This window comes from Nycticebus coucang, chromosome 8, assembly GCF_027406575.1.
Source record: "Nycticebus coucang isolate mNycCou1 chromosome 8, mNycCou1.pri, whole genome shotgun sequence".
NCBI lineage: Eukaryota > Metazoa > Chordata > Mammalia > Primates > Lorisidae > Nycticebus > Nycticebus coucang.
This window is the reverse complement of record NC_069787.1, coordinates 25206764-25232031: the sequence shown is the minus strand read 5'-3', so window position 1 is coordinate 25232031 and position 25268 is coordinate 25206764. Positions and strand designations below refer to the sequence as shown.

The 25268-nt window shown below is 42.4% G+C and overlaps 1 protein-coding gene across 1 annotated transcript in view; it reads right to left on the bottom strand.

The window, feature by feature from the left end:
* Positions 1-24765, bottom strand: part of RYBP (RING1 and YY1 binding protein) — a 90417-nt gene extending 65652 nt beyond the window's left edge. Inside the window, exons 1-2 of the mRNA XM_053599614.1 lie at positions 24559-24765; positions 23674-23799 (exon numbers count right to left, since the gene is read on the bottom strand). Coding sequence (XP_053455589.1) covers positions 23674-23799; positions 24559-24590 — 158 coding nt within the window. The 5' untranslated portion in view covers positions 24591-24765. The remainder of the gene's footprint in view (positions 1-23673; positions 23800-24558) is intronic.
* Between the last annotated feature and the right edge of the window lie 503 nt (positions 24766-25268).

Genomic DNA, 25268 nt, shown 5'->3' with positions numbered 1-25268 from the left:
TGCTGTGAGCTGTGACGCTATAGCACCATACCCAGGGCCAGTGAGACTCTGTCTCAAAAAAAAAAAAAAAAAAAGAAAAAAACTTCCAGTGGTAACCTAAATAAAAAGTACAATTTAAAAGGTAATACTGGGGGTGGCGCCTGTGGCTCAAGGAGTAGGGCGCCGGTCCCGTATGCCGGAGGTGGCGGGTTCAAACCCAGCCCCGGCCAAAAACCAAAAAAAAAAGGTAATACTGGGGCTGTGCCTGTGGCTCAGTAGGTAAGGTGCCGGCCCCATTTACCTAGGGTGGCAGGTTAGAACCCAGCCTCGGCCAAACTACAACATAAAAAATAGCCAGGTGTTGTGGCAAGCGCCTGTAGTCCCAGCTACTGAGGAGGCTGAGGCAAAGAGAATCGCTTAAGCCCAGGAGTTGGAGGTTGCTGTGAGCTATGACGCCACAGGACTCTACTGAGAATGATAAAGTGAGACTCTGTTTCAAAAAAAATAAAATAAATAATAATAATAAAAAGGCTCAGTGCCTGTAGCTCAAGCGGCTAAGGCACCAGCCACATATACCAGAGCTGGTGGGTTTAAATCCAGCCCGGGCCTGCCAAACAACAATGACAACTATAACCAAAAAATAGCTGGCCATTGTGGCGGGCACCTGTAGTCCCAGCTACTTGGGAGGCTGAGGCAAATCGCTTGAGCCCAAGAGTTGGGAGGTTGCTGTGAGCTGTGACACCACGGTACTCCACTCCAGGGCAACAGCTTGAGGCTCTGTCTCAAAAAAAACTAAAAGATTATGCTGGTTACCAAGAAAAACAAAGCAGTACATGTATTTTTATGCTCACGTTCTCTGAGTGTGTTATGAGGGCAATAAAATTAATTCTGTAAATATATCTTTCAAGGGTGGCGCCTGTGGCTCAAAGAAGTAGGGCACTGGCCCCATATACCCGGAGGTGGTGGGTTCAAACCCAGCCCCAACCAAAAACTGCAAAAAAAAAAATTATCTATATATATATATATATATACTTTATATATATAATATCTTTCATAACCACAAGAGCATCAAAATGATTCATGGACTTACCATTAGTTGATTTATAATGTTGAATTATAAATTCCCCTATCTAGGGATCAATCTGGTCACTATGTACTAATTTACTCACTTCTACAATAGAACAAATCCTATTTGTAAATATTTTTTTTAAATTAGGCATTAAGATTACAAAAGTTCCTATGAAACACCTAGTGAAAAACCAACTCTGTGGTGTAGCACTCGTCTCTACTTTCATTATTTATTACAAAAATTTGTGCTCTACAAATTAAGTGATTAATACCTAATTAATTCAAAATGTAACAAGTGTTTTTTTATCAAAGCATTCTAATTCATCAGGAGAAATGTCTTCTCTTATGAAACTTACTATCATATTGAAGAGTTCTGAAAATACTAATAAACAATTCATTTATAAAACAGTACCAGCTAACAGGGAAAAAGATGTAAGACTTCATTTCTGGAAAAGAATAGAGAAAATTCCAATTACCTAAATTATAAGTGAGTTCAAAAAATTCCCTAGCCCAGCTCAGCGCCTGTAGCTCAGCAGGTAGGACACCAGCCACATACACTGGAGCTGGCTGTTTCGAACCCAGCCCCGGCCTGCCAACCAAAGACGACAACTTTAGCCAAAAAATAGCCGGGCATTTTGGCAGGCGCCTGTAGTTCCAGCTATTTGAGAGGCTGGGGCAAGAGAATCACTTAAGCCCAAGAGTTCGAGGTTGCTGTGAGCTGTGATACAAAAGCACTCTATGGAGGGCAACATAGTGAGACTCTGCCTAAAAAAAAAAAAAAAAAATTCCCTAGACCACCTCTCAGTAATCCTTTACTGAGAATGAGGACCATTCCAAGTCCTATTCAGCTGTAATATCAGAAGAACATATACTTTACAATCTTGTTAATTTTAACTCATCTGTTTCCTTAAATCAGTGGTTCTCAATCTTCCTAATGCCGCATGGCAATGTATTTTCATTGTTAAAAAGGGGTAGTGAGGGTGGCGCCTGTGGCTCAAAGGAGTAGGGTGCCAGCCCCATATGCCAGAGGTGGCGGGTTCAAACCCAGCCCCAGCCAAAAATGGCAAAAAAAACAGAGGAAGGAAAAAAGGGGGGGGGAGGGTCACGACCCACAGGTTGAGAACTGCTGCTTTAAACTATACTCGGAACAGCCAGCAAGAACAGAGCAGATCTTCCTGAGAGGGATCTTTTTTTTTTAAAGAGACATTGCTTCAAAAGAATCCCATTTTGCAATCAATTGTTGTATCAGCTGTGAGCAGAAAGGCACACATGAACTTGACAAGGAGTCACCAGGAGTCAAGGAAACCATCTTAAGAGTAACAGAGACTATGCAGCGTACAATTATAAACTAAAGTGAGAAAGGAGACTAGTTTGGCAGCATCTCCAAACCATTTACCAAGTTTTTTTTTTTTAAATGAAAAAAACCGATTTGTGGAGAGGGTTAATCAATATATGAGGGTAGCGCCTGTGGCTCAGTGAGTAGGGCGCCAGCTCCATATACTGAGGGTGGCAGGCTGGAACCCAGCCCCGGCCAAACTGCAACATAAAAAATAGCTGGGCGTTGTGGCAGGCGTCTGTAGTCCCAGCTGCTCAGGAGGCTGAGGCAAGAGAATCGCCTAAGCCCAGGAGTTGGAAGTTGCTGTGAGCTATGACACCACAGCACTCTACCAAGGGTGATGAAAGTGAGACTCTTTAAAAAAAGGAAAAAAAAAAAATCAATATATAAACACAATTATTTTAAAAAGAAAACATTTTTAGGTTCGGCACCTGTGGCTCAAGTGGCTAAGGCACCAGCCACATACACCTGAGCTGGCGGGTTCGAACCCAGCCCAGGCCCGCCAAACAACGACGGCTGCAACCAAAAAATAGCTGGGCGTTGTGGCGGGCGCCTGTAGTCCCAGCTACTTGGGAGACAGGAGACTTGCTTGAGCCCAGGAGTTTGAGGTTGCTGTGAGCTATGATCCACAGCACTCTACCCAGGGCAACAGCTTGAGGCTCTGTCTCCAAAAAAAAAATTTTTTTAAAAAGATCAGAAAATGGGCCTTGGTGCCTGTTGCTCAGTGGTTAGGGCACCAGCCACATATACTGGGGCTGGTGGGTTCGAACCTGGCCCAGGCCTGCTAAACAACAATGACAAATGCAACAAAAAAATAGCCAAGTAGTCCCAGCTACTACTTGGGAGGCTGAGGCAAGAGAATCGCTTAAGCTCTAGAGTTTGAGGTTGCTATGAGCTCTGACGCTACAGCACTCTACTGAGGGAGACACAGTGAAACACTGTCTCAAAAAAAAAAAAAAAGAGAACACTTGGGCGGTGCCCATAGCACAGTGGTTGTGGCGGGTTTGAACCCAGCCCGGGCCAGCTAAACAACAAGGACAATGGCAACAAAAAAATAGCCGGGCATTGTGGCGGGCACCTGTAGTCCCAACTACTTGGGAGGCTGAGGCGAATTGCTTAAGCACAAAGAGTTTGAGGTTGCTATGTGAGCTGTGACACCATGGCACTCTACCAAGGGCGACATAGTAATACTCTGTCTCAGAAAAAAAAAAAAAAAAAGAAAAGGATGCTGGATTTTATCAAATGCTTTTTCTGCATCTATTGAGAGGATCAATAGATGCAGAAAAAGCATTTGATAAAATCCAGCATCCTTTTCTAATTAGAACTCTGAAGAGTATAGGCATAGGTGGCACATTTCTAAAACTGATTGAAGCTATCTATGACAAACCCACAGCCAATATTTTACTGAATGGAGTAAAACTCAAAGCTTTTCCTCTTAGAACTGGAACCAGACAAGGTTGTCCTCTGTCACCTTTACTATTCAACGTAGTGCTGGAAGTTCTAGCCAATACAATTAGGCAAGACAAGGAAATAAAGGGAATCCAAATGGGAGCAGAGGAGGTCAAACTCTCCCTCTTTGCTGACGACATGATCTTATACTTAGAGAACCCCAAAGACTCAACCACAAGACTCCTAGAAGTCATCAAAAAATACAGTAATGTTTCAGGATATAAAATCAATGTCCACAAGTCAGTAGCCTTTGTATACACCAATAACAGTCAAGATGAGAAGCTAATTAAGGACACAACTCCCTTCACCATAGTTTCAAAGAAAATGAAATACCTAGGAATATACCTAACGAAGGAGGTGAAGGACCTCTATAAAGAAAACTATGAAATCCTCAGAAAGGAAATAGCAGAGGATATTAACAAATGGAAGAACATACCATGCTCATGGATGGGAAGAATCAACATTGTTAAAATGTCTATACTTCCCAAAGCTATCTACCTATTCAATGCCATTCCTATCAAAGTACCTACATCGTACTTTCAAGATTTGGAAAAAATGATTCTGCGTTTTGTATGGAACCGGAAAAAACCCCGTATAGCTAAGGCAGTTCTTAGTAACAAAAATAAAGCTGGGGGCGTCAGCATACCAGATTTTAGTCTGTACTACAAAGCCATAGTGCTCAAGACAGCATGGTACTGGCACAAAAACAGAGACATAGACACTTGGAATCGAATTGAACACCAAGAAATGAAACTAACATCTTACAACCACCTAATCTTTGATAAACCAAACAAGAACTTACCTTGGGGGAAAGACTCCCTATTCAATAAATGGTGTTGGGAGAACTGGATGTCTACATGTAAAAGACTGAAACTGGACCCACACCTTTCCCCACTCACAAAAATTGATTCAAGATGGATAAAGGACTTAAATTTAAGGCATGAAACAATAAAAATCCTCAAAGAAAGCATAGGAAAAACACTGGAAGATATTGGCCTGGGGGAAGACTTCATGAAGAAGACTGTCATGGCAATTGCAACAACATCAAAAATAAACAAATGGGACTTCATTAAACTGAAAAGCTTCTGTACAGCTAAGGACACAATAACCAAAGCAAAGAGACAACCTACACAATGGGAAAGGATATTTGCATATTTTCAATCAGACAAAAGCTTGATAACCAGGATCTATAGAGAACTCAAATTAATCCACATGAAAAAAGCCAACAATCCCATATATCAATGGGCAAGAGACATGAATAGAACTTTCTCTAAAGATGACAGACGAATGGCTAACAAACATATGAAAAAATGTTCATCATCTCTATATATTAGAGAAATGCAAATCAAAACAACCCTGAGATATCATCTAACCCCAGTGAGAATGGCCCACATCACAAAATCTCAAAACTGCAGATGCTGGCGTGGATGTGGAGAGAAGGGAACACTTTTACACTGCTGGTGGGACTGCAAACTAGTACAACCTTTCTGGAAGGAAGTATGGAGAAACCTCAAAGCACTCAACCTAGACCTCCCATTCGATCCTGCAATCCCATTACTGGGCATCTACCCAGAAGGAAAAAAATCCTTTTATCATAAGGACACTTGTACTAGACTGTTTATGGCAGCTCAATTTACCATTGCCAAAATGTGGAAACAGCCTAAATGCCCACCAACCCAGGAATGGATTAACAAGCTGTGGTATATGTATACCATGGAATACTATTCAGCTATTAAAAAAAATGGAGACTTTACATCCTTCGTATTAACCTGGATGGAAGTGGAAGACATTATTCTTAGTAAAGCATCACAAGAATGGAGAAGCATGAATCCTATGTACTCAATCTTGATATGAGGACAATTAATGACAATTAAGTTTATGGGGGGGAAGCAGAAAGAGGGATGGAGGGAGGAGGGTGGGGCCTTAGTGTGTGTCACACTTTATGGGGGCAAGACATGATTGCAAGAGGGACTTTACCTAACAATTGCAATCAGTGTAACTGACTTATTGTACCCTCAATGAATCCCCAACAATAAAAAAAAAAAAAGAAAAAGAAAAAAAAAAAAAAAGAACAGAAAAATGCATTGCACTCTAAAACATGCATTTGAGGAATAAAAAAATAGTACAGTAAGACCTTGTCTGTGCCCGTAAGATTCAACAATAGGTCACAGTCTCTGCCCCTGAGGACTTCAAATGTAAATATGGGACAACAAATACAAATTTTAAAAACAACTATTTTCAATTACACATGAACTTTATGGCCACGCTGTATAAACAAGAAATTTCAGTCCGAAGTGATTGTATACTATGGAAGACATAGTACAAAGGTCTTTTTTTTTCCTTTTGGGAAACAGAGTTTTACTTTATCACACTCGGTAGAGTGCCGTGGTATCATAGCTCACAGCAACCTCAAACTCTTGGGCTCAACGATTCTCTTGCCTCAGCTTCCTGAGTAGCTAGGACTACAGGTGCCCACCACAACACCCGGGTATTTTTAGAGACAGGGGTTGGGGGGTTCCACTGTTGCTCAGGCTGGTCTCGAACCCGTGAGCTCAGGCCATCCACCCACCCCAGCCTCCCAGTGTGCTAGGATTATAGGTGTGAGACACTGGGCCCGGCCAGCACAAATGTCTTCAATGATCATAGAAGAAAAGCATCAAGGTAGGTTTCCCAAAATAGTTAACGTGAGTTAACATGAGCTGGGTCCTGAAGCAGAAGCTGGTTACTTTACAAGGCAGCAGTTCAACAGCTCTAGAAGTACTAGTACTACTCTAATACTGTGGCAGGTAGTATAGTGGCCTGAAAGGACATGTTCAGGGAACATTAAACAGTTTAACCAGAAGGTACACACTAACAAGAACAAAATCTCCTTGGGCAATAAGGCAGTACACAGGTTTTTAAAATAGAAGCTAAATGATCTGTATCTTCTCTGGAGATATCTCTAAGCAGCACAAGACACTCGATTTCTCAGACTAGTTTCAAGACTACTAAAATGGTACAGGTCTGAATGATAGAGGTTTATAATAAAGTTCATACTGAAATAAAAGTGAAATAAGGATCTGAAATAAGGTAGTAGCAGCAGAAACACTGGAGAAATAAAATCAAGAATTTGGTATCTGACTGAATGCTAGGGATGAATGTCTAAATGTCTACAGATTGCATGGTGGTATAGATTGTCAGGCCCTCATCAGAGAAAAAGACTAAACAGACAAGCAATTCTGCGAAGCTGACAAAGATCAAGTCAAGTGCCGCTCTGCTAATATAATCTTGGGCCAGGATTGTAAACTCTAAGCTTCATTTCCTTATTTATAAAATGAGGATAAGGCTTTATATACATCACAACCTTACAAAGATTAAATGAGAAAATACATGAAATGAGTTTACCATAGTACCTGGTATATGTGAAATGCCCTTTAAATGTGGGGCCTTATATGCATAATTGGGTAAGGTACAAATCACTGATGAAGCCTTTGATGATCTGTGTCCCACTGTTCTTCCTATTCTGTAATGAACCAAGTTTCTTTTGCTTCAGGTCTGGGTTACCCATATAAACTCCTAGTACACTCAGTTGATGTTCAATAAATGCTAAGCAGAAAAAATGGTCCAAAGTACACCTGGTTCTATTAGAACCAAGCTTTGCCTTGAAGCATGATTCAGTATTCACTATTAAAATAATAAAAATACATTCGGCGGCTGTGGCTCAGTGAGTAGGGCGCCAGCCCCATATGCTGAGGGTGGTGGGTTCAAACCCCGCCCCGGCCAAACTGCAACAAAAAAATAGCCGGGCATTGTGGCGGGCACCTGTAGTCCCAGCTACTCGGGAGGCTGAGGCAAGAGAATCACATAAGCCCAAGAGCTGGAGGTTGCTGTGAGCCGTGTGACACCGTGTGACACCACGGCACTCTACCAAGGGCAGTAACGTGAGACTCTGTCTCTACAAAAAAAATAAATAAATAATAATAAAAATACTTTTCAAAAAAAGGATGTATCTGTGTCATTCTTTTAATATAACAAAGATCTGAGTAAGAATAGCCCTAGGGCTATAGCGCACCTGTTTATGTCATACTTAAAAAAACAAAACTGATCTTCCACCGCAGGTGTTGTCCTAAAGCCCTAACCTTAGAGATCCTGAATTGGAGACTGACTGAATATCATTTTTGGTCAGCCTACATTGAGTTCAATTTCTTGGAACAGGAAAAATAGGGACAAGGACTTGTTAACCCGTTAAGTGAGGGATTAAAAAAAAAAACAAAACTGTTAACTATAACTTAAGTAAGAAAACTGTTTAGCTACATACAAACTCAACACTAAAGTTTTCAGCAGATAAAGTTTTCCTATACAGATATCCCAAAATGTACGAATAATTCTTTATACCTTATCGGGGGTAGGAGTACATTACAAATTATTTACTCTTTATTTTAGAAAATTTGACATTACGATATTTGAGAATCATATTATAAATTGCAAAAAACCCCAGTATTTTAGAACTAGGATATAGAAATCACATAGTTCTGCGAACTTCAAGAAATTTTTTTAAATTAAAATTTAATTGCAATTAAATTAATTGCAATTCCGTTTTTATTTATTTATTTATTTTTGGGGGAGACAGAGTCGCACATTGTCACCCTTGGTAGAGTGCCGTAGCGTCACAGCTCTCAGAGACCTCCAACTCTTGGGCTTAATGTGATTCTCCTGCTCCAGCCTCCTGAGCAGCTGGGACCATGGATGCCCACCACAAGGCCCAGCTTTCTTTTGTTACAGTTGTCATTGCTATTTTAACTGGCTGAGGCCGGGCTTGAACCCGCCACCTTCGGTATATGGGGCCGGCACCCTACTCACTGAGCCAACCTAACATACATACCTGTACTTAAACAGAGGATATCAAAAAAATGTGTACACATTTTAAGAAGGGGGAAACTTCTAAAATTATAATACTCAAGTCACATTTGACACCTCCAACTACAAGAGACACAAGATTCAATAAGATAACTGACATATATTGACTATTACAGGTTTTTTTGGCATCCTCTATATAAAGGTACATCTTACAATTAAAGTTTTTATTCACAGCACTATTGTAGTAGCAGAAATTGTGTATAATGAAACTTCTAAGATATTGAGATCCTTTTTCTTTCTTTCTTTTTTTTTTTTTTTTTGCAGTTTTTGGCCAGGGCTGGGTTTGAACCAGCCACCTCTGGCATATGGGGCCAGCACCCTACTCCTTTGAGCCACAGGCGCTGCCCATTGAGATCCTTTTTCAATATAGAAATCTTTGAAACAAGATTACATTGCATCAAATTTCACCCCAAAAGGTGGTGCCTATGGGCTCAGTGGGTAGGGCGCCAGGCCCCATAAAATGAGGGTGGAGGGTTCAAACCTGGCCCCAGCCCGGCCGAACTGCAACAAAGAAAAAAAAAAATAGCCGGGTGTTGCAGTGGGCGCCTGTGGTCCCAGCTACTCGGGAGGCTGAGGCAGGAGAATCGCCTAAGCCCAGGAGTTAGAGGTTGCTGTGAACAGTGGGAGGCCACAGCACTCTACTAAGGGCAATAAAGTGAGACTCTGTCTCTACAAAAAAAAAAATCTATCAACCACGTTCCACGTATTTGCACAACCACCGTTCAACTTAAAAACAAAAAAACTAAGGCAGAATTTCATGTTGCTAAAATTTAACATCAAAAATGATCAGTTATGGACAGTGCCTGTGGCTCAAAGGGGTAGGGCGCCGGCCCCATACGCTGGAGGTGGCGGGTTCAAACTCAACCCCCAGGCAAAAACTGCAAAAAAAATCAGTTACTCATAGAAGATTCAGATGGGTTCTTTGTTTAAGAGTTACAGCCCTCAATCTATAGTAAGGTACGAGTAGACAGAAAGGAGGTATTGGCCAGCAAATCACACTGATCCCAAAAGGGGGAATTAAAAAGAAAACCAAAAGGCAAAAAGCATTCTACCTATCTCCCTCCCCACCAATTACCACTCCCATCCTGAGCACCAATATATAATTCCCTTCTTACAATTAGGCTTCAGTGGTGCACACCAAAAGCACTTGCCAAGATGAGCTGATAGTTTACTGTAATACATTTGGTCCTACAGCACCCAAGAACGACTGGGTGTCCAGTGACTTCCTCTTGTTACAACTAGAGAAGGAACCAGAAATAAAGCCAGCAGTATACAATGAAAGAAAAATCTACATATGTGTTGGAACACAGAGCCCGAACATCTAATGGTGTATATATATGCTCCATCTGACTGTGCCCAGGTAACAAGTGTCTTCACTGCACCACTGTCTTGGGAGAGTCAATCATTCACAAACCCACTGCCTCTTACCAGTGATTTTAATGATGGCACACAATGTTCTTTCAAAGAACTGTGTAATTTTCTGAACAAGTCAAGCAACGAAGCACTTCAAAGAATCTGACTTAAGGCAGTCAGCATATATTGCATATTTTCAGCTTATTTTTACAGGTGTATTTATCCAAGGAACAGTATAAGAAATATTCAACTTCACAAAAAGAAAAATAAGCAAATTAAACTACCTAAACTTTGTATTAATTGTTTATATTATTTATTTATTTATTTTTGAGACAGAGCCTCAAGCTGTTGCCCTAGGTAGAGAGCTGTGGCATCACAGCTCACAGCAACCTCTAACTCCTGGGCTCAAGTGATTCTCCTGCCTCCGCCTCCCAAGTAGCTGGGACCACAGGCACCCGCCACGACGTTTTTTTTTTTTTTTTTTTGGTTGCAGCCATCATTGTTGTTTGGCGGGCCTGAGCTGGATTTGAACCCACCAGCTCAGGTGTATGTGACTGGCACCTTAGCCACAGGCACAGAGCCATATGTAATTGATCTTTAATGGAGGACTTGTACCAAGTTAACTGTTGTAATTGTTAAGAATCCAGTGTTCTGGTTTTTCCCAAAATGAAAACAATCCCGAAGGAAAACTATATTTCAGCGTTATTTTCTACAAATTAGGAACTCTAAAACCATGAAGTCAAGTCTTCCAAAAGTTCCCCTTAGAAGAGGAATCCAAAATGACTCCCATCAACCAACAGGCCAAAATACACGTCTCGGAAATCAGATTCAATTTGTTTCATATCACACATATCCTGACTTTCCCACTCCACAGAACTACCACCTGCATCATTCTGAAAATTCAATGAAATAGCATTATTAAAAGCACAGTATCAGCTCAGCGCCTGTGGCTCAAGTGGGTAAGGCACCAGCCACATACATCCGAGCTGGTGGGTTCAAATCCAGCCAGGCCAACAAACAACAATGTGGCAGGCGCCTGTAGTCCCAGCTACTTGGGAGGCAGAGGCAGGAGAATCCCTTGAGCCCAGGAGTTGGGGGTTGCTGTGAGCTGTGATGTCACAGCACTCTACTCAGGGCAACAGCTTAAGGCTCTGTCTCAAAAAAAAAAAAAAAAAATCCACAGTATCGAGAAAACTGTTGCTAACCCAAATGTGTGGTCAAATAAACTGCCTAGTAAATAACAATAATTCTGGATAGCAGGATTGTGGATGATCTTTATATCCTTTTCCTGTTTTGTCTCCAAACTTCAATAAATATGCATTACCCTCAAATTAAAATAAAGGATAAAGAATCAGTGATCAAATGCAACTATAAAAGAAAACCTACCAAATATCACTATCTTTAAAATTTACCAGTCTTGGCTGGGCACCCATAGCACAGTGGTTACGGGACTAGCCACATACACAGAGGCTGGCGGGTTCTAAACGGGCCAGGGTCCGCTAAACAATGACAAACGCAACAACAACGAAAATAGCCAGGCGTTGTGGCAGGCGCCTGTAGGCCCAGCTACTTGGGAGGCTGACGCAAGATTATCACTTAAGCCCAAGAGTTTGAAGTTGCTGTGAGCTATGACGCCACAGCACTCTGAGGGCGACATTATAATGAGACTATCTCAAAAAAAAAAAAAAAAAAAAAATTAAACAGCCTTCACTGAAAATTCCCTCCTTACCCATACAAAAAGTTATAACTAATTTACAAAGTGCTGAAATAATGAAAGATAAATACACCTTCATACCAAAGATAAAGTCTTAATCAGAACTGAATAGATCACAAGTATTAACCCTACAACAAAGTTGATATACTAAACCAGAAGTTCTCAACCTGTGGGTCGAGACCCACAGGAACTGTAGAACTGTATTAAAGGGCTGCGGCATTCACCCTTTTCTAGTAACTAACCCAGAAGAAGAGTTAGAGTTGGCCAATCACAGCATCCCAATCTCTAGACAACAAAGAATGATCTAGAAATCATGCAAGTCACAGAAGTCCTCATTCTTGCCTTTCTTCCTTTGATTCCCCTAGTTGAAACGGCATTCTCCTCTCATAATCAGAAAGGACGAGTAAATTCTGTTTTGTTTTCTGGTGTACAGGCAGCTTGAGATAAGAGTCCTATTTATTGCAACCTTGACTATTGTAGCACTCATGTCATTTAAGCAGCAGTTTTGGAAAAGAACAAAGCGAACAATTAATAAACCTCATAAGCTACCCATGAAATTGGATCTGTTCTTAGAAAGCAGTCCTTAGGTTTTCTCCCTCTGGCTAACCACCACACACTATATGTGTTATAAGACCCAATATGCTCATGAAATTCTTTAATTTCTTGTCCCTCCCAAAAGTTTTAACTTAAATTATATTGCTAATGCTCTTAAATTTTAGAGAAAAATATTTTGAACAAGTTTTAAATAAGAAGCCGTTTTTTACATATCTCTTCCACAGCCATAGGATAATTAAAATAGATTTTAATTGGCTGAGGGAGAAAAGGAAAGGGAAAAAATCTAATCCTACTTAAAAATACAATTTTCACCTGTTTACCTTGTGACTCCAACTATTCATGATGTATGAGTAACACAACAGTCTATCGGTATTGTCTTTACTGAGAGTTCACTTTTGGCACCATTGTCTGTGTCAATCACTGCATGGAACTGAAAATACAACTAAATAAATCAAGTGAATGAATCAAGACTGCAACTTAACAGACATAAATTACTCAATAGAATAGTGTACTTGATGTACTATCCAGTGTACCAGTATACAAGGGGCAACTATCAAGTCTGTTAACATAGTTGGACAGCATAACATTTCCAACACTCAAAATATTTGGTAACTATTTTAATACTGCCTTAAGTTCCAGTTTACAAACACATGAATTCAGTTCTTATCATACCTTGTTTTTGATTACTCCAAACTGGTTTTATACCACATGATTGATCCCCTGCTTTATGACTGGACTTTCCAATATGACTTCTGAATATTGAAATCCCCAAATGGGCAACCAAAAAGCATGAAGAATTGTCATAGTTACTTAGGTAAGCATGCCAAAGCTCTGAAGGATAAATTCACTAAAAGTCATTTAAATGCATTGCAAACAGACTCCCAAGCTGTAGAGTTCTGTCTTTAACTTCTAGTACTTATTTGGGAGAAAAACTCCAGTAAAAAACCAGTAATACTACTTTGAAAAGCCATACTTCATAAAGATAGCTTCCCCTAATTCAGTAACATTAAACACCCAAGACAAAAGCCCTAATATAAAAGAACATTAGCACTCTTCACCACAACTCCTCCTAGTCTTCATTTATTCTGTTGTATATAGTTTTATTGAACCACTACAAGTGCCAGGCACTGTAATAGACATAGGAAAATAAAGCTATAAAACAAAAGGTCTTGCCCTCAAAAAAGATGACAACCTAATAGAGGTAAATTAAAAATAAAATAAAAATAGGGCAGCACCCATAGCTCAGTGGGTAGGGCGCCGGCCACATACACACAGGCTGGCAGGTTCAAACCCGGCCAGGGCCAGCTAAACAACGACAACTGCAACAACAACAACAGAAAAATCAGCCAGGTATTATGGCAGGCGCCTGTAGTCCCAGCTATTTGGGAGGCTGAGGCAAGAGAATCACTTAAGCCCAAGAGTTTGAGGTAGCTATGAGCTATGACACAAGCACTCTAATGAGGGCGACACAGTAAGACTGTCTCAAAAATTAAATAAATGAAATAAAAATAACAGTTTAAGTGTGATTTCAGAGCAACAAATGATTGGAGGGGAATGGAAAGGCTTCCTGAGACACCTAGAAGGACAAATAGGAGTCCGCATGCACACAAAACAAGGAAAAGCATTCAAGAAAGAAAACAGAGGGGCGGCGCCTGTGGCTCAGTGGGTAGGGTGCCGGCCCCATATACCAAGGGTGGTGGGTTCAAACCTGGCCCAAGCCAAACTGCAACAAAAAGATAGTCAGGCATTGTGGTGGGCACCTGTAGTCCCAGCTACTCGGGAGGCTGAGGTAAGAGAATCATCTAAGCCCCAGGAGTTAGAGGTTGCTGTGAGCTGTGATGCCATGGCACTCTACCAAGGGTGACATAGTAAGACTCTGTCAAGAAAGAAAGGAAAGAAAGAAAAGAAAGGAAGGAAGAAAAGAAAAACAGGAAAAGGTATGTGAAGGTACGGACGTCAGACATCATGGTCCCTCAGCAAACCCCAAGCAGTTTGGTATAAAATGCACACATACTGTGCGTGGAGGGCAATAAAGTGGTAGCAGACTGCTTCCAGAAATTCTAAACACACAGGAAAGGACCAAATGAAAAGCTCCTTATGGTATTCAGAATATGGATTCTACCCTAAAGGCAAATGAAAGCCAGGAGATAATTTTAAGCAGCAATGGGACACGATCTGTTTGGCATTTTAGAAAACACTCTGATGTATAAACTCAGCTTTTCAAACTGTAGGATTTGAATTGCCTTTAAGATGTCCACAAGTGGAGATGCCTAGGAAGCTGTTGGATTTACTTGTCCTATGTACTCACACGTGGGAGTAGTAATGGAGGCTAACAGTATGTGAGGAGAAACACTAGCCTCTGAGAAGTGGAAAGATGTCCACCATCTGAAGAATCAACAGTTATCCTACAAAGAGTGAGAGGGGCCAACACTAATGAAATAACTTGTCAACCTGTACAACAAATCTTACACCCAAGAATCAGAAAGGCCCAGTTTAAATCCCAGAGTCAGTGAAATCTCTGATGAGATGCCAGAGGATTTAGCATGCACTCCACTCATTCCATGCCTACCACAATGCTCACAACCCTGGGTGCTTTACGTGACTTGCTATCTTCTTATGCTCTTATCTTTTCAGCAAGTTTGTAAGTTCCTTGAAAGCAGGAATTTTTCCATTTACCCAACCAATGCCTTGAAAGAGAAATCACTGATAAACACTACTACTGATGAAAGGCAAAAAGTTACCTCCTTTCACATACTCTAAAGTTTCACACAACAAGATTCATCTCTTTCCCATAATGACGTATGGACTCACGATGCTGCTGGGAAGAGACAAATGTTCAAGTATGTAGCTAGTGAATGCCAGGTGAAGAGAAGTCCTCCCTCTAGACCACATAAGGAGTCGTCTCGCAAACAAAGCTTAAGCTAATAGGATATTCTTAGGACAAAACAGCACTAGTAAAATAAGAACTGCACACAACAAGGATGAAGCTTGCAAACATAACAGTAAGTCAAAGAAGCTAGACCCTGAACAAGTATACACACTGTGTGACTCCACTCCTATAAAGTTCAATAACAAGCAACCTAATCTCTAGTGTTAGAAGTCAGGATAGGAAGGGATACACAAGGGGCTTCTGGCAATGTCTGTAAGAATCTGATTAAGCCAGGTGCAGCACCTCACATCTGTAATCCCAACACTTTTGAGAGGCTGAGACAGAACCATCACTTTAGCTCAGGAGTTCGAGGTTGTAGTAAGCTAAGATCACGCCATTGTATGCCAGTCTGGGTAATAGAGTAAGATCTGGTTTCTTAAAAATGAAAAACAGGAAAAAAAAAGAAAGAAAGAAAAGAAAAACAGGCTCGGTGCCTGTGGCTCAAGTGGCTAAGGCGCCGGCCGCATACACCTGAGCTGGCGAGCTCGAACCCAGCCCCAGCCAAACTACAACAAAAAAAAATAGCTGGGCGTTGTGGTGGACACCTATAATCTCAGCTACTCAGGAGGCTGGGACAGGAGAATCCACCTACACCCAAAAGCTGGAGGTTGCTGTGAGCTGTGATGTTACAGTACTCTACAGGACAACAAAGTGAAATGCTGTCTCTTAAAAAAAAAAAGGGGGTGGGGGACGGTGCCAGCTGGAGGTGGCGGGTTCAAATCCAGCCCCGAGCAAAAACAAAAACAAAACAAAACAAACTTAAGAAAAAAAAGAGGGCGGTGCCTGTAGCTCAGTGAGTAGGGCACCAGCCCTATATACCAAGGGTGGCAGGTTCGAACCCAGCCCTGGCCGAACTGCAACAAAAAAATAGCCGGGCATTGTAAATAGCCAGGCATTGTGGCAGAGCCTGTAGTCCCAGCTACATGGGAAGCTGAGGCAAGAGAATGACCTAAGCCCAAGAGCTGGAGGTTGCTATGAGCTATGATGCCACAGCACTCTCCAGAGGGCAACAAACTGAAGACTATGTCTCTTTAAAAAAAAAAAATTTTTTTTGATTAAGAATTGGGTGCTGGGGTGGTGCCTGTGGCTTAAGGAGTAGGGTGCTGGTCCCCTATGCTGGAGGAGGTAGGTTCAAACCCAGCCCCAGCCAAAAACCCCAAAAAAAAAAAAAAAAAAGAATTGGGTGCTGAGCTCAATGCCTGTAGTTCAACTGGCTAGGGCGCCAGCCACATACACCAGAACTGGCAGGTTCAAATCCAGCCAGGGACTGCCAAACAATGACAACTACAATGAAAAAATAGCTGGCGTTGTGGCCGGCGCCTGTAATCCCAGTTACCTGAGAGGCTGAGGCAAGAGAATTACTTAAGCCCAAGAGTTTGAGGTTGCTGTGAGCTGTGATGCCATGACCATACCAAGGGTGACAGCTTGAGACTCCGTCTCAAAAATAAATAAATAAATTAAAAGAATTGGGTGCTGGTTACAAAGGTGTGCTCACTTTGCAAAAGTTCATCACTTGGGATTTCTGTACTTCTCTGTATATATGCTACAATTCAAAAAAGTTTAAATCAACAGGCAAGAAAAGACAGTGTAAGCATTATGGGGAGTATAAAGGAAGGTACCACAGAGAGAAAAAGCATTAGCGACAGTGCAAGAGAAGATGAGCACCAGAAAGACTACAGACTGTCATTTAGGAGACATTAGAGACCTACTATTAAAGTACTAATGAACTAAATTAGTTCTGATGACTATTTTGGTACCAAAACTATATCTTCTTGGAGGAAATTTTTCTTAATCTTAGAATTTCTTCATCACCTACTGAAGCATACAATAAATGTATGCCACAAGAATAAATAATATGTAAGTGAATCTATTCACAGCCTCCCACCCTAACAACTGATACAATATACCGGTAACTTACCTGGCCTGTGTTAGTCTACAACATACAACTAAGAAAAGTTTAGTAGCCTGTTTACAAAAGCTCCAAGTCTAAAAACTGTCCCAAATGAGATAAATGGCATTTTCTGTAAATCTGCAAAAAGAACTATTCCCTGGCTCCCCAAAGCATTATTGTTCCTTAAACACGATCTGTAAAGCAATCACTCCACCCAGTTCTTACCATTCTATGGTTCCTTAACCTGCTTTAATTTCTTTGTAGCACTAGACACTAGCTGAAATTACCTTATTTTTCTGCATACTTGTTTCTATTCTCCCATAGTATTTTAAGCTCCATAAGAATAAGAACCCGGCTCAGGGCCTGCAGCTCAACTGGCTAGGGTGCCACATACACCAGAGCTGACGGGTTCAAATCCAGCCCAGGCCTGCCAAACAACAATGACAACTACAACCAAAAAATAGCCGAGCATTGGGTCAGGCACCTGTAGTCCCAGCTACTTGGGAGGCTGAGGCAAGTGAATCACTTAAGCCCAGGAGTTGGAGGTTGCTGTGAGCTGTGACACCATAGCACTCTACCCAGGATGACAGCTTGAGGCTCTGTCTCAAAAAAAAAAAAAAAAAAGAATAGGAACCTTGTCTTTACACCACTGTACACCCAAGAGCCCAGATAGCTGTACGCTCAATAAAAACTTGCCAAATAACCAGAACTACCCAGTTAATTTACTTTAAGGTCACCAAGTACACATAAGATCAAGTCAATACCAATCAATCAGTAATTCCAATGTAACAGCAAATACAAAATAAATTATTACTCCATTCCTGGATAACAGTGATCTTCAAAAACTATACCCAGCTTTTTTGTACCAGCTACGAGGTTGAAAAGAGTTTGATGATTTGGAAAACAGAGGTGAATTTCTTATGTGTTGCTCTTTTTTTTCTTTAGACACAGGGTCTTGCTGTTACCTAGGCTGCAGTGCACTGGCATTCATAACTTGCTGCAGTCTTGAACTCCTAGACTCAAATGACCCTTCTGGCTCAGACTCCCAAGATACTATGTACGACTACAGGCACATGCCACTGTGCTTGACTTTCTTTTTTTAATTTTTTGTAGAGACGGGGTCTTGCTATGTGGACTAGGCTGGTCTCAAACTCTGGCCTTGGGTGGTCTTCCTGCCTCAAGTCTCCCAAAGTGCTGGGATTATAGGTGTAAGCCACCATGTCCAGTCTTTTGGACGTACTTTAAGGACAATTTTTTTTTTTTTTGCAGTTTTTGGCCAAGGCTGGGTTTGAGTTAACCACCTCTGGTATATGGGGCTGGCGCCCTACTCCTTGAGCCACAGGTGCCGCCTATTTAAGGACAATTTTTATGAAAGATAAACACAACAAACCAATGTCTTTAAGAAGCAAAATCTGGGGCGGCGCCTGTGGCTCAGTCGGTAGGGCGCCGGCCCCATATGCCGAGGGTGACGGGTTCAAACCCATCCCCGGCCAAACTGCAACCAAAAAACAGCCGGGCGTTGTGGTGGGTGCCTGTAGTCCCAGCTACTCGGGAGGCTGAGGCAAGAGAATCGCTTAAGCCCAGGAGTTGGAGGTTGCTGTGAGCTGTGTGAGGCCACGGCACTCTACGGAAGGCCATAAAGTGAGACTCTGTCTCTACAAAAAAAAAAAAAAAAAGAAGAAGCAAAATCTGGGGCAGTGCCTGTGGCTCATGGGCCACAAGCCCCAGATGGTAGGTTTGAACCTGGCCAAACTGCAACAACAACAAGAAATAGCCAGGTGTTGTGGCAGGCACCTGTAGTCCCAGCTACTCAGGAAGCTGAGGCAGGAGAATCACCTAACCCCAGGATTTGGAGGTTGCTGTGAGCTGTGACACCACACACTCTACTGAGGGAGATAAAGTGACTCTGTCTCTTAAAAAAAAAAAAGCAAAATCTGCAGATCAGCAGGAAATATTGGTAAGAGACCCAGCTCTGCCCAGTGTAGGTAGGTACCTTCTCTTCTTTCTCATTTTCCTAGAAGTATCAAAGAATGGCCCTTTGAAGCTTCCAGCAAAAATCATAACTACGTTGAGCTTTTTCCATAAGACTTTAAAAGTATTTCATGACTATTCAAGATTTTGAGTTGTCAGGGTATCAGAATTTAACAGGGTGGGGTTGGAATCCAAAGTTAACAACTGCAAAGAATTATAGGGCTCCCAAACAAGGAAACATTTTACACACAAAGCAGTTGCTTCTTCAACCTTTCCAATTTGGTTATCTTGAATACCAATTATTTTTAAAGTGAGTTATTTCCACACAATCTTATTACACATCTAAGGTAATTTCCTCACTTCTACTTGTCTATACAAGCTGTAAGACCAGTACGTTTTTCAGAGGGCCTGTATTCAAATAAACAGGGATGAAATGAAACACAATTTCAAGTCAACAGTGATAAATCCTGGAACTAAACACTAGAAAACTTCTAAACCTGTGGCAATTAATAAAAGCAAAAGTTTTCTGATTTTTCAAATGAACGTGACGTAAGCAGTAGCTAAAGGTAAAAATGCAGCATTACTATCACAGACATACTAATAAAGAATATATAGCAACATCTCAGTGACTTTTACTTTACAATAAAGTAACACTGCAGAGAACTAACAAGACCATAAAAGAAAATCAATTTATCACAAAGTCTAGGAAATTACTTTTCCCAACACTAGACAACTTCAACTAACAAAACAGGTAAAGGCATGCTTTTAAAAGCTGGTATCCTCTTTCCTGAGACCGGCAACATAAAATGGGAAATACTACTTTACACTTATCACTTAGAAGAGGGATAGTGTTTCTTCCCCACCCACCTCCACACACACACACACACACACACTCTCTCTCTTCTACCTTGAAAGCTATAGAGTATACCAGTAGAACCATAGGGAAGCAATCTTCCCAGCTACCCATGACTTTTGTGCTCCACCATTCAAGACTTAAAATTATACCACAGAGTGTGCATGAGAAAACCATTTGACATGATAAAAATGTTTTAAAACCCGGTTTTGAGGTGGCATCTGTGGCTCAGTGAGTAGGGTGCCGGCCCCATATACCAAGGGTGGCGGGTTCAAACCCAGCCCTCGGCCAAACTGCAACAAAAAATAGCTATTTGGTAGGCTGAGGCAACAGAATCGCCTAAGCCCAAGAACTGGAGGTTGCTGTGCGCTGTGACGCCACAGCACTCTACCGAGGGCAGCAAAGTGAAACTCTGTCTCTAAAAAAAAAAAAAAGCAAAAACAAACCCGGTTTTGGTAATGGCTGCACAAGTCTTTAAAATGACTAAAACTCACCAAATTGCACACTTACAACAGGTGAATTATGTTACAGTATGTAAATTACATCTCAGTAAAGCCTTAAGAAAAATAGCCAGCAAGGTATAAAGAGTTAAGACAGTACAGCAGGAAAAGAAGTGTATCAAAGACCTGAAGAGACTCAACACATAATTGATAATCTTAAATACAGAACCTCCAGGTAGCCTATTAAGTGCCTCTTCCTAACATATTCCTCAGGACCATTTTATCTTCCCTTCATTCTGCTCCAAAAAGAAAGAACTCATTCTTCATCACCTTCACAATTCCACCTGCAGAATTAAAAATATCTGATGCACATGCCCAACAGTAGTGAAAGGCTGACAGGTAATTTTATACTAATCAATTCTCCTTGTCCAGAACAAATTGGGAAGGGAGGTCCTTCTAATTGATTCCCCAAGCCAGACTGCTTCGACCTCCCATAGCACTTTGTTCATACTTCCCGTGGAGCCTTTATAACTTGGATTATGGTCATTCTGGTAAGTCTTATCAAACTTTAACACTGCTTCCCTCCTTTCCCTCTCCTCAATATCTTCAGCAATATCTGTCACATCCTAGGAATTTAATAAATGTTCTTCCGATGAATGGCATTGTTTTCCCAATCAAATTGAGGAATATCAATTCTATCCTCAACATGCAAATACAGTTCTCCATCCTACTGGACTACTCTAATTCAAAGCCTATTTCCTTGGGTGACTAGTAGATGACAGTGACATGAATAATCAAAAACTCTAAAATTACTAATGGCTAGCCAAGTAGCTAAGGCTATTAAAATACAAAGCAGCTCAAAGCACTGAAACCCAATTTCTGTGCTAGGCAACAAATTATTATAAAAATCACTATTGTTTGCCTATTACCCAGCATCCAAACCCAACATGTTTTCTACTACCATTAATATACCAAGTATGATTATTACTATGCAAGACAGAAAATGTTAAGTTCACATCAAACCGCTGAGGTACAAAACAATAAAAAAACCTCAAGAAAAAAAATCATAGCATTTCACAGCGAAATTACCAACTATTAATACACAGGACAGAAAAGGAAGAAAACCTATCAAATTCATTCCCTACCCAAGATCTGTTCATAAGAAAGCCAAATTTGCATTACAATTAATGACTTCTAAATAGATCTAAAATACCAAAATATTGACAATAACCAAAATAAATTTCAGCTGGTTAAGAACATCATGAATTGATAGATTTTAAATCTTCAGACCTGTGAAATCTGTGTTCAAATCCTATTCAATGTGAAAAATACAGTGATGGCTATTAAAAGGGGAAAAAAAAGAAAAATACTCGATGACAGATATCATAAACTTACAGGAAGGCCCTTAAAGTGGGTGAGTTTCAGACTCCTAGGTGGACTCTAAAATACCTTAATTACTACTAACTTAATATATTTTTTAGAACTGAATTTCACTGACACCATTTGTAGCTCTGGAAAAACCTAAAATATACACATTGTTTTTAAAGTCAAAACCTTCCACGTGCTTCCAAAAAACTGATGAGTCAGATTTTTTAAAATACATGTAAAAACTGAAATACACTTCATTATGAGGTAATTATTCCCAGCAATAAATCAAATGTAAACTTTTGATTTTGGTTTAAGTTCCTCTTCACCCGTAAAGTTGTCAAGCTTTTAGGAGTTTCCTAGTAATTTACTTGAACATCATCTACGGTAACACTCAAAGCAAAACCACAATAAAGAGGTTTGGCCTCTGAGGGATTCTACATGTAAAAAACATTACTCATAAATAATATACAACCACTATTGCTTTAAGTAACAAATACATTTCTAAACTTTTTTGCCATTTGATGGAATTCCCTATTTTAAATAGCAAAACAAAATCTATGAAACCACCTTTGCATTTTTTTTTTTTTACTTTAAATCTAGTCTATGATAATAAAGTGCTGACATGAATTTACTTCCACAACTTAGAGGAAAATATTTTTAGTAATTGAGTATTTTTATTCAAAAAGGCCTCATTATTCTAAGAGTTAATGGAATTCAGAGAACCAGTAACTGGGCCAATTAATCCCACAGTTAAGTTCTTTTAGGTTGCCCAATATCCTATTTAATCCCGGGTATAAATAAACCAATGAAACCTTAAGAGGACACATTCATTTAATCAAAAAACAGTATATAGTTGGAACTGTGGAGTACAACCACACAGTCATATTGGAATGCCACCAATTCAAAAACAAGTACCTGATGAAAAGAGACTTTTGGCAATTAACTTTAAAGCTTATAGAGCATCCACTCAAAACTTTCTTATTCTATTTCACTTTCACATATTCAATGCCTATTCATTAAAGAAAACCCAAAACAGTTTAACTTCAAACTCTAACACCAGTGAAACCAATTCTAGGCAGAATTTAAAAGACTCTACAAAATCAGTCTTGACATTTTATCCAAATATATCTAAATGTTAAATCCAAAGTATTATACTTCAAATCGTTGTGATACCACATGCAGCTTCATTACCTTCATTTAAATAAAAAGGAATTCTTTCAACATTTTTTTCATCATAAAAAAGCTTTAAGCAGCCTTGAATACAGTCACTGTATTCATTTCACCATTTTGCAAAATCGTCCTCCATCACCACTCTGCATAATCCAAAAAAACTGACAGCTCAACCTTCCAAAAAATGTCCCTTCTTTATCAACCCCCAACATTTACTTTCTTCGATAACAAGAAAATAACACACATTTGCAGCTTAAGACAGAAAAAGCATAACTAGGCTCACTGTACCACCACTAAATTTCTCAAAGAAGAGAAAAATAACTCAAGACGGGCAAATTAAAACCATTATGCACATGGCAAAAATAAAAAGGTCTGTCCAACAATCCACAGCAATAGCATTGCTTCCTCTCTTTCTGAGCCAATACCAGTATGCCAAGGGATGTAAGTGTCAAATAAATCCAGCGTCCGTTTTAAACAAGACGAAAACCTGGGAAAATTCCCTCCTTTTAGTGAATACTAAAATTCCTCCATTTAGTGAACACGAGGCTTTGCATTCAACACGAAATACACACAATCCACCCCAAATGCAGAAAAGGCTGTAATCAACAAGTTGGAAAGAGGGCAGTAAAGTAAGGCTCACTACCCTCTCTTCCACCTTTAAAAAAGTCCTTTAACAAAAGGTAACGCAGATCTTCAAGTACCTGGTGGATGTGCCTTTCCTCACATCGCAGATGCTGCACTTAAAGGCTTCCGCACTGTTTCTGAAGGTGCAGACGCTACAATCCCAAAAGCCTTCGTCTGCAGCAGGTTTCGCTTGTCTTTTTGGCCTTCAGAGTGGGGAGTAGGGAGTGGGAGAAAGGAACGGGGAGAGACAGGGAGCAGGAAAAAGGGGGAGAGAGCAAAACACCGGCGCTGGTGAGCCGTCGTAATTTCACAGGAATCCGGCGCTGGAAACTTCGCTCGGGCGACCACCCACCCATCCTTTTCGGGGACTGGGAGAGTGGGGAAGGGAACCGGGCGCCCCTACCAGCACCCTGCAACCCCCGAGTCCCAGCCGGATTGCTTCGCACACCAGGCGGCGGCGGCGTCACCCCGGGAAGGGCCGCGAAGGGCGCAGGAAGCGGGCGGACTCGTGGACTTGAGTGTGGGGCTGGGGGGGGGCCGGGAGGGGAGCCGCGGGCCGGATCTGGAGGGGGCGCGCAGGGGCAGCCCGAGGCCGGCGGCGGGGAGTGGGCCGGCTCTTTCCCTCTCCCCTCCCATGCTCGCGCCCTCCCTCCCTCCCTCCCCACCTGGTTAAATCTCCCTTTGTCTGGGAGGAGTGGCGGCGGCGGCGGCGGCGGCGGCAGCGGAGGGCGGCTGAGGAGGAGCCGCCATGGCTGCGGCGCGCACGGCCGCCGGCCCCGAGCGGGAGCGACACCGCCTCCCGCCGCCACCGCCCGCCGCCGCCGCCGCCTCCCCCCGCCCCCGGATCTCCATCTTAGCAGATCCTCCCCCCGCCCCGGGTGGCTCCGGGGCCTAGTCGTCGCCGGCCCCCGCCCGCCCCCAGCCCTCCCACCCCTTCCGCCCCTTCAGCTCGGAGCAGGTACCTGGTCGGGCTCTTCTTGTCGCCCATGGTCATGGATGGGCTGTACCCCCGCCCCCCCCCAAGCTGAAACCGGCGCCGCTCGGAGGAGAAACGCCGTCCGGGGAGTCGTCGCGGACCGGCCCCCCTCCCTCCCCCGCGCCCGCCCGCCCTCAGCCGCTAGGGCTCGAGCTCTGGCCGCTGCCGCCGCTGCCAGTCTCCGGACGAGACTAGTCCCCACCAGCGCCGCCTCCGCCGAGTGACTGACGAGGGGCGGGGCCAGGCGCCTCACGTCACGCGCCTTGGGGCCAATGGGAGGGCGGCGGTCGGCGCCGCGAGGGCGGAGGCGGGGCGCGGGGGAGGGCGGGGCGGGGCGGACGTGGGCCGGGCCGTCGGTGTGCGTGCCCGGGCGTGTGTGCGCGCTTGGGGCGCGCGTGCCTGCCAGTGGCCCCGCGGCCCCGCGCGGTGGAGCGTGCAAGCCCGGCGGGGCGCACGTGGCCGCGCCCGAGAGCTGGCAACTGGCTTCGGGCGCGTTACAGCCGCCGGGTGGGGGCTGTTGCCGAGACCCCAGCCCCGAAGCCGCCCCGGGGAAGTAGTTCAACGCAGTTTGCATGCGCCATGGGAGCTGGCAACAACCGCGCTGCTCTCAGCGCCTCGAGGCTTGCCGTGCCCCGGGAGCCACCTGGGCCTCCTTCGGCCCGCGGTCCCTCGCGCTTTTCTGCTCCTCAGCCACGC